General features: G+C 39.1%; 1 protein-coding gene across 1 annotated transcript in view; it reads left to right on the top strand.

Annotated features, from left to right (window-relative positions):
- Positions 1-6,914: 6,914 nt before the first annotated feature.
- The window catches only part of TTPA (alpha tocopherol transfer protein), a 16,627-nt gene continuing 8,161 nt past the window's right edge, over positions 6,915-15,380 (top strand). The window contains exons 1-2 of the mRNA XM_062489309.1: positions 6,915-7,109; positions 14,409-14,562. Coding sequence (XP_062345293.1) covers positions 6,915-7,109; positions 14,409-14,562 — 349 coding nt within the window. The remainder of the gene's footprint in view (positions 7,110-14,408; positions 14,563-15,380) is intronic.

Genomic DNA, 15,380 nt, shown 5'->3' with positions numbered 1-15,380 from the left:
AGAACATTTACAGAAGATAGAAATGGCTCACATTGACAGAAGATAAAAATGGCTGATGTATGCTTCCTTCAATGGTACTGCATTGAGGTTATGAATATGATTATTATCAGCAATATAGAAAGCATTATTTTCTAGTTAAATTTACTGAAGAAAGTAAAGAAAATCAAGAATAAAAATACCCAATTCATTTATTAACTCATCTGAGTCAGTTAATGCCCAGTGATTGCCCATCTGGATTGAAGTTTATATCTCACTGAAGGACTCAAATATTGTTTCACTTGGCAGGCAGGGTCCAAGTAAACAGGATTTTCCTGAAGGTAGCAAGAAAAAGTGATGCAATGTGGTTATTTATTAGCTTTGGTTTTACTGTCAGGGAGATGGGCAAATAATACCCTAATGCTTAGAATTTAAATGGGTCAAACTATTTGCGCTGCTTAGACTCTGCCCAACTTCTTTATAAATTCCTAGTGATAAGCTTCTTGATAGACATAAATTTGAGGAGTCCTGTTTCCTCTTTTGATACTTTGTGCAAGCACTTTTGGAAATCAAGCCATTCATCTAGGTTTTGCAATAAAACTACTCAGAATCATTTCTTTGCGAAAGATATTCTTCATTTAAACTCAAAGTTTTCACAGAAAATTACTGATCTGCTTGTACAGAGGTCTGCCAATTTGGACTGAATTTTTTGTCCTGAGATGCCCAATGTTGATGGTCTAGTCACTGTAAGTGCAGTATCTAAATATCAATCTCACATTTTAAATTGAAATACAAATGTTTTGACACAGAATGCTCTCATAGGTTTTGGGGTTTACAGTATGAAATTAAAGCAAATTTTGAAATATGGAAATGGAGTAAATAGATGGCTGTCCTCTGGACAGATTTATTTACATTCGTTATAAATAACTTGTTATTTGAAAAACATACAGATAAGTCCTTGTTCACAGTTTAAAGAAATAGCATTTTAAAGCTAATTAGTCTTTCTCTTAAAAGGCAACTTTCCTGTGAAAAGACATACTGAGAGTAAAATATTGGTCCCACTGATGAAATCTGCTTTCCATTTGACTAGAAGAAATTAATTTTGAGGCATACCAGTCTTACTTTTACAATGCCCAGCAGACAAAGGTACTACATCTCTACTTCTGGTCACTCTGCTTACTGTCATCTGTAATCCTTCCTCCAAATAGTTATCAGCCAGAAATTGCTCACAGGTCCTGACAGTGTCAGTGCACCTTATCTACCATGACATATGGCTCTTTGCTGCACACCCTGCATGTAGAAGTAATGCAAACCAAAGGAAGTAATGCCTTGATTGTGCCTTCACAACATTTCGCTGGTGGCCTTCTCTGACACACTGCATGCTTTAAATGGCTATAGGAAGTGGAAGATCTCTTATCCAATATTTATGTTGTTTATTTTTATCACTGTGAAGAATTGTACCAACATTGTTTCAATGTTGACTGTTAGTCAGCAATCTAAAGCTTTGTTTCCCCAGTCACATTTTTACCAGGGTGTGAATTAGGACACCTAATGTTGTGACTGTACATTTTTCAAGGTTTTCAGGCATCATCATTGCTTTTATGTAAGCTTTATAAAATGGTAGACTCTTCAAAATCAGTGCCGAAACTCCTATCATCTACCATTTTAAATACAGCAAGTGGGATTAAGGCTAATCAATTGATACAGAAAATCCTATTAAAGTCACTTAGGTTAAACTTTAACTGTTACTTAGGTTCTTAATTCTCCTTTAATCTGAGTTAAGATGAGGTGCATAAATAAAGTTATCACTGCAGGTCTAAGAGCTTTTGAAAATGCCACCCTCCAACATACAATCTACAGTTTTGTGTATGTTTTAATTTATTCTCAAGGAAATAAATGGGATCACATTGCCTGGCCCTCTCTCTGTCTGTCAGTCAGTCTCTGACCTGTCTCTCTCTCTCTCTCTCTCTCTCTCTCATAACTTTTGAACCCAAGAGCTAATGCTGGCTACAGACAGAAAGGTGAAGGCCCAAAGGTATTAAGTTTTTACAAAGTATAACACTTGGAGAAAGGCGATCTGCAGCATGAGTTCCCCTGCCCACATCTCTCTCCTATCCACATGGGCTCATGGGTCAGCCCATGTGTTGGTCACAGCCAGCACAGCCCCACTGCCCCTGTCAGGCAGAGGATCTTACCTTGGCTCCAGGAACAACCCACGCAGAGAAGGCACCAGGCCTCCACCATCTGCCGAGGATGGTGAAGGACCTTGAAACATTGGTCCACTGGAAACTAGGCCACATTGATTTCATCATCTAAAACCTGTCACTTGCTAACTTGCAGTAGCCAGCAATGGGCAGTCGCTTCTCAACACAGCTTCTGGAAAAGCGCTCATGAAAAACACACATTTCCTCTGAAATTACATCAACAGACTTTATTTATTTGAACCTCCACAACGTTGCTGTCTTGCAAAGGGCAAAAAATTTTGACATGTCCCAGCAACAGCAGCCATACTGAAAAGCTGACATTGGTGCCTACCCTGCAGAAAGTTCTCCAGTCTAGACTGACTCTATGACGTACCACCAGCGGCAGATGCGTTATAATCCAATTTTAGTTCACACTGGATAGTATTTCTAACCCCCCAGGTTTATCTCTTCACAATCCCAGGTGATAGCAAAGAGAATGGGTACCATTTCAGGAAGAATGGAAATCTATCCCCAGGCTAGGGTTCTAACATGACTTTTCACACCTGGGCTCTTTTGTAAATAAAACATTGATGCCCAAGCCTGTGAAGCTTTATGCCATCAAGGCAGTGGACAATGTTTTTGCATGCTAATAAAAATACATTAAGAAATTCAGAGGGGATGATTTGCCTTCAGCGGAAAACAGAGAAGCTGGTATTAAATGAAATTATCAATGACTCACCTTAAAGTTTTCTATGTGTTAAGACAATACAAACTGGAGGCAGCATAGACCCATTTTTAATTCAGCATATGAAAGGAAAATTGTGATAGCAGAGTAGGAAGAAGAGATGAGAGTTAAGGAACCTCCACAAGTCTTTGCTCCCCTTATATAGAGTGTGATGCATATTCTCACAGCCATGTGGTAGGGTTGGGTGTCCTGAGTCCTTATTGCTTTCAGAGCATGCTCAGACTTCGAGGGGATGTCTAAGAGCCTGGCAGTGAATAAGCATCACTTCTGAAAGCAGTTTGGTGCAGATGATTCATACTCTTGCTACAGCAAGACAGCAGGATCGAAGTCTTCATAACTCAGTCCTTGAGTGACTCTGCCAGTTCCTGACCTTGAATGTTTTTCATTATCTCATTATCCACTGAGGGTTGCAGTGTCTTACAGAGCAAAGTAGATGTAATTTAAGTAGAGGCTTGGACTGTACTTATATTACAAGTTTTTTTAAAAACTTATTTTTACACCAAGATGATTTTGCAAACAGTCTCTTGTGGTGTAAAATGAAAGACAAGTTCACTGCCATGTACCATCGACTGTCTGCTTGAGATGCTGAATTATATTACAGAGTAAGATTTTCAAAGGCTGTTACTAAGTCACTGAGTCACCAACCAGCCTTGCTACACAGTATGTTATAAGCTTCTGGTCCAGTACAATAGAAAAAGGTTTGACATCGTTTCAAGCAATGCTATCAGCACCAGTGAGTAGACAGAAAACGGGAAGATGGGTCGTGGAGAAATTCAGACAAAAAATCAGGAAATATACACTGCAACCAGACCTGCTACACTTCAGGGTTTCAGTGAAAGGCTGACATCTTCAGCGCTACTGTGCTGAAGTATTCCTATAGAATGGATTCAGAGAAGGGTGACAGTGATTTACACTCCTTTTTGCTGTATAGAATGGTCACTGATCAAATACAGTCATGAGTTTTCAATTCAATTTTACTTATATTGAAAGATTTCTTTAACAATAATATTCCAGTTCCAAAGTACTTTACATGAACAGATTCCTATGACAAGCTTGGAGTCCTACTGATATGAATCTCTACTCTGGATTTTGCTGGAAGTTTGCATTTGTACAGGTGTTTGCTTGTACAGGACTATTGGTTTGGAGAGATTTTGGATTTTTTTACCTGTACATAATAAATACCAGAATGATAGATAATTTATTTTCATGTGCATGGAATGTCATGTCTCTCTAGTTAATGGATGTTATTGTAATTAGTACCAAATGCCTTTTCACCCTGGAATATGTGACAATCTAGAAGAATTAATACTTGTATTCTTTTGGGAGTGTAGGGTTACTTTACTTTAGCTGGTGTGCACTTCTTTTACTAGATAGGCAAGAGGAAAGAGCAAGCTGTTTGGCATCACAAATCAACTCTCACAATAATTCTCTTGATTTCCTGACTCACAAGTCTTCTTTTACATGTTTAAAATATGTGAATTCTTAGTAAAAAAAAAAATCAAAGATCTGAAAATTAAACATTCCATTATGTTCCATGTTCTCTGCACAAGTTTAAGCAAGTTAACTAGAACTTAATTTAGAGGTGCTAACTTCCTGCAACCACCAGTGGCTGGAATTAAGTGTTCATCATTTATGCAACTTAAATTCTTAATCTTGATGCTAATGAAACTTGCATATTAATGTTAACTTCAGTGCATGTGCATGAACGACAAGGTCCTTCTATTTATCCATATCATTCACAGAAAAACCATACAACTACTGCTGTAGGATTGAAACTCAAAAACCTTTTGCAGTTTTTATAGAATCTTGTAAAAGAAAGAAGCACAAGTGCATGTGGATGTTCCAGTCCATCTAAGATAGTTGCCTCCACACCTCTTGAGCACTTGTCATAGGCTTGTTGAAGTATTATCTGGGTTTTACTCAGGCATAAATATGGTCTTGAAGGACTGAAATTCCAGGTATAATTCTGCTAAAAATCTGTTTGTCACAGGAATATGCCAAAAGGAAACATCAAAGAGCTCCTGTCACAATTTCAAGTCTTTTTTTTATAAGAGTAATCATCCTGGTCCAAGGACACGAGGCAAAGTTTACAAACAGGCATAATTTATTTAGACAGAGCTTTCAAATGCTTGAGCTCTTTTCCAGATGTAATTAAACAAAACAAAAACTTTACTAACATGCTTCATCTTGCAACAGGTCTTAATTGCTCTGGTGAAGGGTCAAGTATACAACCCTTGGCTCCTCTGAAGGAAGCCTTGATGATATCACACTTTCATTGTTAGAGAGAGGAGTTCTCATTAGTCTTACAAATACAGCCTCATTTGCAGAATTTTTAACAAAAACCTCAAATTTACAGATATTTTTGTAACTCAGTCCTGAGGGAAGTCACTGAAACTGCATGTATAACTAACTTTGTCCAAATATGAAGCCAAAATCACAACATGAGTTTTGTAGAAAAGCTAGTTATAAGCTATGACTTGCTCAGCTGACCAGTCTAATGAAAAGTAGCTGTATTTTCTTGCCCTTTTTGTTTTCACAGATGAAGCATTAAGTTGGAAGTATTTTGATATTGCAAGAATAAGAAAAATGATGAAGTGGTGTTTAAAACCACTATAGGATCTTTCTGTGATACCACTTTGTTCGTCCTAACACCCATGTTTGGGTTATTTATTTGCATGCAAATCTTTCCCATAGAACCTCTGTCCAGAAACAAAAGGAGTGGGGTTTTAAAACCTGTTGTTAGTGTCCCCTCCACATTCTGTTCTCTCTGTTTCTTGCTGTATTTCCAGGACAGGTCCACACTTCCTCACACCGCCTTGCCCAGATGTCCACATCTAAATACTCTTGACTGCACACCCATTTCCCAGTTTTTATCCTTTCCTTCAATACTTTCTCCCTGCAAGTTTTTATTCCCTATTCAATCCCTTGAGGCTTTTTGTTACATTTTTTTTTTTGGTGGGTTTTTTGGTGGGTTTTCCGTTGGTTTGATTTCGGGGGGTTTTGGTTGTTTAAAAAAAAAAAAAAAACCTCCTCCAACTCTTTACCTATCTGCACTTAGCTAGGCAGATTTTTTTTTTTACATTTGTAAAGCTTAAATGTCTACCATTTAAGCAGTGTATGACAGTTTGATCAAGAAGTATCAACTGTAGAAAGCCGGAAAAGGGGAAAGAAATCTGGAACAAAGTTCTGTAAACATTTTTACTAGGTCTAAGTATTCCTTAATAATTGTATGCTAAATAAAATAAGGCTTTTAGCCTAAGTAGGCCAGAGAGATCTCAAAGGAAGCCTAATACACGGAAAAGATTATACTAAAAAAAACTAATAACAGCAATGAACTCTTTACTTTTCATAACTGAACTCACTGCTGGCAGCAAAGTTGGATTAAGTTTGAATTCAATTTCACCACCCTTTCTCCTGGCAGAGTGACTATATTTTCCTTACTGCATATCCATGTTGAGGATGAGGCGCTCCAAGGCAGTTTTACACCAGCAGTGATCCCCACTTTGCACTTCATTTCCCAGCTGCAATGAAGTTGCAGCTTTGTGCGATTTAGGAGCTACAGATGGATTAATTTCACCAAAAGGGGAGGCCACCACTCTCAGCAGACCCCAGGGGTCCGGGATGACTCTGCTGCGGTGGGCGTTTGGGATAGCGGGGTCGAGGGGTAGCGGGGTCGGGGGGGAGAGCGGGGTCGGGTCGGGGGAGAGCGGGGTCGGGGGGCCGCCCCTCGCTCTCCAGAGGAGCAGGTGCAGCTCACTTTGGGGCTGGAAGCGAAAATCAGGAGATGGTCTTAAAGCCTAAAGTTCTAAAACCCGGTCAAGTCTGTAAAAGGGGAGAAAGCACCCGCAAGGGAGGCGCGGCGGAGGACGGAGCACACCTGGCTGCTCGCTAGGCGAGGGCCGGAGGGCGCTCAGGGGTTAAGCGCGCCGGGGGCGGGGGCGGCCCGGTCGGGCCGCGGCCCTCAATGGGAGCGGGCGGGCGGCGGGGCCGAGCTCGGCCGAGCCGCGGGGATGTCGCAGCCTCCGCCGGGCGCGGGGCAGCTCAATGACCTGCCCGACAACTCTCCGCGGGTGCGCGGGGCCGTGTCCGAGCTGCGGCGGCGGGCGGAGGCAGAGCCCTGCCAGCGCTGGCCGCAGCCGCTCTCCGATGCCTTCCTGGTGCGGTTCCTGCGCGCCCGAGACTTCCACCTGGAGCTGGCCTGGAGGGTGAGGAGCGGGCGGAGGGGCAGGTCCCGAAGGGCGGGGAGCCCCGGCCCGGGACGGAGCAGCCGCGCTCGGGCTGCGGGCTGGGTCGGGCGAGGCCGAGCGGGGAGTTGCAGGGTGTCGCCGATTGCTCGTCGCGGTGCCTTCACTGAGGCACCGAACCGGCGTGCGGCGTCGCGGCTGGCTCGGGGCGGTATCGATGTGGAAACATAAAGGCTGTGGTAAGCGTGGTACAGTCACTCGCCTGTACAGTAAGTGTGGTAAGGTCACAGCTGCGGTTGGGAAACCGTATCCTTCAAAGGACACCCCGTCATGATTGTTAGGCTCAGGTTACTCGTAGCCGTACTGGTTTCACTGCAGACTTGTAATTACTCTAAAACTATGAGTAAAAACTTATTTTTGCTTGGCATTTAGTCATTTACAGCGCTCCTTGCAGGCTTTGGGAAGTTGTGGTGCTTTCCCGGCTCTTTGTATGCTTTTTATTTTTTTTTGCCATAGAGCACGCATATTTTTAATATCCAAGGGCACAGATTGTTATCAGTTTATTTTTTTTTTTTAAGATTGACAGCCATTAAACCTTCGGAACAAAAAGTATTTCCAAATCCTCCCAGGGCAAAAGCATTTATTCACATGTGCCAACTGAAAGCTGTGTTTCCATGGAATTTCATGTTGATTACGCAGCATTGCCCAACAGATTTCACCTATTTGTTTCTGATTTCTCTGGAAATCTCTGTTCGCAAGTTTATTCAGCGTAAGAGAAGATTGTTTGCATACAGATATACTGCAGGATCAAGGTAGCTAAAAAAGGAAATTGAGAAATTGAATTAGGCCCTTAATCATAAATAGCTTTAAAAGTTGTATTTTTATTCTTTTAGTTTGACTCATGAGATTTGCATCATAGCTTTAAACCTTTCCTCCTCAGCAGAACCAAGGAGTCAAGTCAGATTCCTTTGGGTTTTATGTATCTTACTTTTACTTGAAGTTAATGACATTGTTTCTATCAAAGCTGCGCACTGATAAGCGTAGGACCATGCCTTTTTTTTCTTTCCCAACAAAAGCCATCTTATTTTCCTATGCTCCTTGGTTCAAAAATGCAGGGCTTAATGAGGACATATGGACTCCTGAATATCCACTCCTAATTGCGTTGCAATTGGTTGTTACTGGTAATCCTATAGACAGGACTGTGGCACTTCTGAATTTGGCCCATATGTTTTTGCACTTTGATGGGATTGTGAGGTGTGTTGTAGGTAGGACTAATCTTAGGGAGTGTGAAATCTAGATTCGGTTTAGAGATGGGAGTCTATGAAGTAGCAAATTTTCTACGTTCCTCTTGAGAATCAGCCCTCTAGACTGGGGACCTGCTTTGAAAAATCATCTTTTTAAAACCTCTTTAGGTTTTCTGGGTCTACACAGGCTGCTGAGTTTCTGAATTGTAAACCTTCATTTGAATTAAGAAGTTCTGATATTTAAAACCAACCTCTGTTTAATATTTCTGTCTAGAATTTCAGTTCTCCAAGTGCTGTAGCCACTTGCACTTAATCTTCTGCATACAAGCTGGCACCATTTTCTAGAATGCTTCTCTTACAGTATAGGAAGAATAATACAGGAATATGTTTACTGCAATTGGTATATCAAGGCCAAAGAGAATTATTGTGCAAAAATCTGTCATCATCGTAAGTTGTATATTCACCTAACCCAAGTGTGACTTCATGCATAAGTTATGTTAAATGAAGTAATGTTCCTTCATCCTAGACAGAGCCCTCCTGCCATCAGTCCAGAGAGTGGCTCTTCCCTCCTGTCCTGATTTGATGTTGCCTCTTGGTTTGGAGTTCAGGCTGATAAGACTCTCTTTGCCCACTGGGCTTCCATATACTACTGTATAGTATTTGTAGAGCAGCTAAGGTATAACCAAAATTCATGGCTGTGTCAAAGCATATAAGCAAAGGTTGTCCAGCATCTTAGTATGGGCTTATACTTAGCCTTAACTATGAATCAGGAGTCTGGCAACTGACCAGACCTTTTTATTAATGCATTTCTGGTTAATAATTGACACAGATTTATCTGATGCCAGTTATCAACATTTGGAAATGCTTCAGAAAAGAATAATCAGGTTGATTGTGTCAAGACATTCCATTCCTAAATCTTTTATGGTGACTCATAACAGCAGTCTTTTACATTTTTACAATGGCAGTTCCAGGCTTGCTTTTAACTACTGATATATTGATATCTCTCATGCTAGGAGAAAATCCAGCACTGAAACAGGTACCTGGAATTGAAGGACTTGAAGAAGAGATAAAACTGTCTTCATTTCTCGAAGACAGTGATTATTTGGTTAAGCTCAGTAGCAGACTATTCTCACAGAATCACAGAATATACTGAGTTGACACCCCAAGAATATACTAGTTGACACCCCAAGAGTCACACTGAGTGCCTGAGAGCATTGTCCAAATACTTCTTGAACTCTCTTAGGCTTGGTGCTGTGACCACTTCCCTGGGGAGCCTGTTCCAGTGCCCAGCCACCCTCTGGGTAAAGAACATTTTTCTAATATCCAACTTAAACTCCCCCAACACAATTTCATGCCATTCCCTCATGTTTTGTCACTGGTCACCATAGAGATCAGTGTCTACCCCTTTTTGAATGTACCAGCTAGGTGTGTATGTTTGACTTCATTGTTACCACCAAAAGCACTGTCACTTGAATTAACTAGTGATATATGAAATCTGGAGAGCTAGGATCTTCCTTTGGACATAAATGATTCTTCCTGTTTTATTAGGTATTACATCCTATAACTCTTGTATAGGACTGACTCTGTGACTTTGGAATGCTGTCTTTTTGTACCTGAAATAGATTATACACTGGGGAAGAGAAGGAAAATGCTTGGCATTGAAATTCTATGCAAAGAGCTTTCATAACATACTACCATAAGCATCACTTTTGTGGCACTGAAAACTCTCTAACTATCAAGGATCCTTTTAGGAGTTCTGGTTGATACCAAGGTATATAGCCAGACTTTGGTTTTGCTCTGCATTCGACTTAGGGAGGAATGAGAGTTTCCTACTGTGTTGTGCTGCAAGTGAGTCACTTAGGATGACCATGCTGTACAAGAAGTGTTGTTTTCTGTAGTGTCAAAAACACTTCTGGGTCTCAGACATTATCTCTGAGGATCTTCACATCATTCAAACATAAATGCTAAGTTGAAATAAGTTACTTGGCTGCTTTTCTTCCATCAATACTGAGGAATTCCTTGAAAATGATGAAAGAGCCTTTATTAGCTTTCTGGGCTGACTCTTGAGGTAACACAAATCAGTCAGCCAGGCTTCCCTTTGTGCTAAGCCAGCAAGTGCCAGTCTTTTTCCAGTGACAAAGAGCAATGCATGAGGAATTAGGAAAGTTCTGTGTCTCTATAAAATATTCTGAATTCGTTGTCCATGTATACTGTAGGTTTAAATTCTGGGACATGTGTACACATGTATATAAAAAGAAGTATAAAATACATATGCACAAAGGTTTATATTCTGAAATCTGAGCTGTGGTTTCTCCTGCAAAGAATGCCGGTAGAAAACATTTTTTTCCCCAAGCATTGTGTGCATTGGTACAACTTCTGACACATCAGAGGCCTAATTCTGCCTGTCATCCACATTAACATAAATAAATATTTATTAATCAAGAAAAATATAATTAATTTCTGTATATAGATGCATTAGTTTCTCTAACAAGATCAGTGTTTTCTAGTTCTTTTGCTTCTAAGTAAAGTACTAAGTTCACTTTGGTTTGTAGGACCTGAATCTTGGTTTAATTGGTAACTTTGTAGTCTCTAATTTTCAAAAACCTGGAACTATCCCCAACAGACGTCAGGGAAAAAACCTCTTAATTAATGCTCAACTCCAGACACTGGAGTTTTTCATCCAGCTTCTCCACCACCCCCCCCCCCCCATCAAGTTATCTTGCATCTATTTTCAGATGCTGACCAGATGCTAAGTAGGTTATTCAGTTTGTAAACACAGATAATTATACATCGAGATGTTTTTCTTGTGTCATTTAAATGTGTGAGCCATTTTTTATACTGGCTAATAAATGTGTCTGTTTTTCCTGAGATTAGGTCGTTTTATGTATATCCAAACGGGTTGTTATATGCAACATTTATGTATTTCCCTGCTGAAAAAAGAATCACACCTGAAAAAAATTTGCAAGAATTTCTGTGCTTAAGCAGTGTAAAACTAGAAAACTTCTAAACCACTGCTAGTATTTCAATTCCTTTACATATTTAAGGATTCTCTTTTAAGTGGCTGTGTGAGACTTGACTATGTACAGCTGTAAGAAAGGGGTTGCTTACATAAATAAAATTTTACATAATATCTGCCAAAACTAGCTATAGATTCTGTGGAAGATTCTCTAATGCTAACATTTGCTTCCTATCTAAATGGTTTTAGGTAATTAGATGAGATTTTCAAAATCTGAGAACTCCTCAGCACTTTGTGATTTTCTTGCCAAGGGAAGTATGCTGTAGGCTTAGCCAAGTGTTGTGTGTCTGAAAGGTACACCACTTAGTTGTATCATGGAAAGTGTCCAAAGTATTCCAATCATATATTTACTCCTTAATGGGTGTAGTAGTAGGTTAACGATGCCTTCTGTAAGGATGTTAAGTGTATCACAAACTCAAAACACCACTCTTTTTCTTCCTAAGTCCAAGAACTTGAATCCATGTTGTTTCCAACTTGGAAAATGTAAATATCATGAAAATGAGACACTAACTGTATTGACTAGACAGAATAATTTAATTGAATTAATGTGTCATTTTGGCAGGAAGCTCTTCAAAGAGGTGTTTAAAATATATATGTTCATGAAGTTGTGGTACCACAGATTTTAGAAGAGAAGTGACAAATGACAAAGCTACAGATGTTTGCATAGTTGTTTTCAGGGTGGTTCTGTATTTTGCTCCTATTTCAGAGTCTGTTTTGGAAAGACCAAGGAAAAACATGTTGACATTGCTGTTTGGCACAAAGCAGTTGGGATTGCTCAAACAGTGCCCTTTGTAGGCAGTCAAGTACTGGCAGAGTGAGATCATCAGAGTACCTCAACAGGCCTATCCTTGCAATTATTGTGAACTTCTGTTTCACAAATTAGCTTACTTTCCCTACTTCTTCCCTCTTTCCCTCACCTCGTTTACTGTTAGTTTTAAAATTAACCTAGGCCAAAACTGATTGAATGCAGTCAAGAGGCGTCTAATAAAATTCTCCTAATGGTTAAATGTTTCTTTCTGTGGTGATGGTTTAGGATGAGACTTTTATCCATTTTTTCACCTGCCAAATCAAGTGGGATTCTAGCATGGTATATAATTTTTTGTATATATTTTTGTATCTAAATACGTATTTATAGACTCTATTTCCATAAAAAAATGTAGCTAATTTCTGATCAGTGTACCGTGTATTTTTTATGTAAATTTTGCTGATAAACAATAATGTTTTATAAATAGTTTCCTCAAGGCAATTTATTTGAGAGACTTTAAAAATCATTCAAGACCTTAATCTGAGCAGAAAAGCATTAAGCTGAAGAAAAGGTATGTTTTATGTAAAATTATACAAGAAGCTCGAAAGCAGAGGGAAGGCTAAGAGATAAGACTAATTATCTGACGTGAGCATGCTGTGAGCTACGTGATGGTGAGTTTCAGGTCTCCCTCTAAGAGTCTGTAGGGATGAATTCAATTTTACTGAAGTTCCTTCTGATAATTCTTCCAGTGAAAATGCTGAAGAAAATTATACTTGCATAGATACGAGAAATCTGTAAACTTTTTAAGGTTCTGTTATATTAGTTGGACCTGACAGCTCTTTTAACTTTAGTATTTCTGTTGTGAAATATGGAGTAATTGATAAAGGAAAAAAAATAATTAATTTGTTAATACAAATTACAGGAAATAAAAGATTTTTTTGTTGATGCTTTTAGTGCAGTGAACACACTTAATTTGTCAAACTGTGCTGAGGATCAGATTAGATTTCTCTGTTTGATGGCATATAGAAACAATAAAAGAAGCTAGGCTGTACATGCTACCTTTAAGATTTGAAGCTAAATTTTAGTTTGTTGTGAAACAAGGTAATGAAAAATTCTGACTAGTTTACCTTCTTTGAAGGTCTTGGGTTAGACCTCTAAGTCATAGCCATGAGGAAATTAAAACAAAATATGAATTGCTTGTAATCACCATCTCTCTATGTTCCAAACTAAGTGATAGAGCAGAGGCAAATTTTAGTTGATGAACTGAGAGAAAGCATTTTAAAGAACAATCTTGCATAGCTTCCTATTTCCTATGTCTTAAATAGATTTTAGTTGCAGGCCATAGTTAATTTTCCCCACATCCACTTAATTACTTAAAAGGAGAAACAGTAATTAGACTTGGAATTTGGAACTACTGCATCACCAACTTAACTTTTCACGATTCATCTTGGAGATGACCTTTCACAATGCTGCCTGTAATTCCTCAACACAGATGTCACCTCACAAAGGAACACCTTTAGTTGCCTCTTCCTTAGCATTATTCCATGGCCTTTCAACACACAGCTCCTCCTGTGCCATAGAAATACTGGTCATGGTGTTTCCTCCCAGCCTTGGGAACCAGGGTGACCAAGACCCTGACAACAGATGGGATCTCTGTTTTAGCCAAACAGGTTCTCGTTATTTCCACTCTGTGGGAGGGAAGTTGTCACATGTGTAATGGACCCACTACTGTGTTGCATTCTCAAATTTCAGAGGGATAGAAGGGACCTCAGAAATGCTTTTGGATATGCTGATGAGCATACCTGTTTCAAATAGTAAGCTAGAATTATTGATGGCTGTGTAAAAAAATAAGGAGGAAGGGAGTGAGTGAGTGCAGGAGAATGTTCCTTTGTAAAATTTTGCACGTCTAAATTAAAAAAATTCTTGAATGATTTTGAATCTTGAGTCTGATGCAGTAGCAAAATGAACAATCTTAAAGGTAACCTGAGCAGAAAAAAAATGGGGTTTTGCTCCATTTTACATAGAAACTACAGGCTTATTGTATGTTCAGTTTTCTTTTCTGACACAAAATGACAACTGCAGTCTATTAATGATTTGACTGGGTTCTAAATTCATCATGGCAATTTACTCACTTACTTGATCCGATATAGCAACCTTCAGTTTCTAGGAGTGATCTGGTTAAAATATACAATTAAATTATAGCTAATTTAATGAATTAAACCTGACTGTGACCACATTTGGAAAACATGTTTTTAATTCGTCTCTTCCTGTAATAGCTGATGCTTACCTGACATCCACATTAATTTTTTTTCCAGTTATTGAAGAATTATCAGAAGTGGAGAATTGAATGCCCAGAAATAAGTGCAGTTTTACAACCATCTTCTGTTCTTGGTCTTTTGCAAGCTGGCTATCATGGAGTCCTAAGGTCAAGAGACCCACATGGAAGCAAAGTTCTAATATACAGAATTGGTGAGTGACAAAATTGCTTGGAACAGTTTCAGACCTCATTCTGATACTGAAGTTTTTGGGCTTTGTTTGTTTGCCTTTTTTGTTTCGTGGTGGTTTTTTTTTTTTTTTTTAATGATCACCATTTCAGCAGCAAACCAAAAATATTTTATGGGTAAAACTGCAGGTGTTGATAAAACTAGATCATATCAGAATATCTTAACTAGAAAGGTAATATATTTAAGTTCCTTGCTAGAAATGTGTTTACATTAATATAAAGGTGAATTTACTGAGCCATAACAGTTAAATAATTTTACTTATATATTGGTGTGGCTGAAGCTGTACAATCCCTTATGAAGAAACTAATTTTCTTTTTTGCATCAAAAGAATCTTGAAGGTTAAATCTTGTAAGATTATGTGGCTGTTTGCTCTGAGTGTCCCAACAATCATTTGACTTCATGTAAATTGTCAAAGCCATGAGCTAAAACTGTGGTACTGATGCAGATGCAGCACAGAGCGGGGAGAACACAAACAAAGGTGTACACCAGGTCATGTATCAACATTCAGTTTAGGCTTGGATGAGCAGTTCACTAGGTTTTAACTTTTTACTTGTAGCCAAAGAGCTAACAACACTTGTTAATGAAAATGCTTGATGCACCTCCCAAAAATATTTTCCAGAAGTACATAATTAAATGACCACTATATCTCTATGCTTATTTTGTACAGGGGCTTTATTTTTGACAACTTTCAAAGAATTGTCTTGTTATCAGCTGGTTTAGTAGACAGTTGTGCCCTCTAAAGCTTTCATCTAGGGTTAAGGTGCATTCCATGCAATTTTTTGC

The sequence above is a fragment of the Cinclus cinclus genome, chromosome 1 (assembly GCF_963662255.1).
Source record: "Cinclus cinclus chromosome 1, bCinCin1.1, whole genome shotgun sequence".
In the NCBI taxonomy this organism is placed as follows: Eukaryota; Metazoa; Chordata; class Aves; order Passeriformes; family Cinclidae; genus Cinclus; species Cinclus cinclus.
Note: the sequence above shows the minus strand (reverse complement) of the source record. Positions and strands in the feature narration are given on the sequence as shown.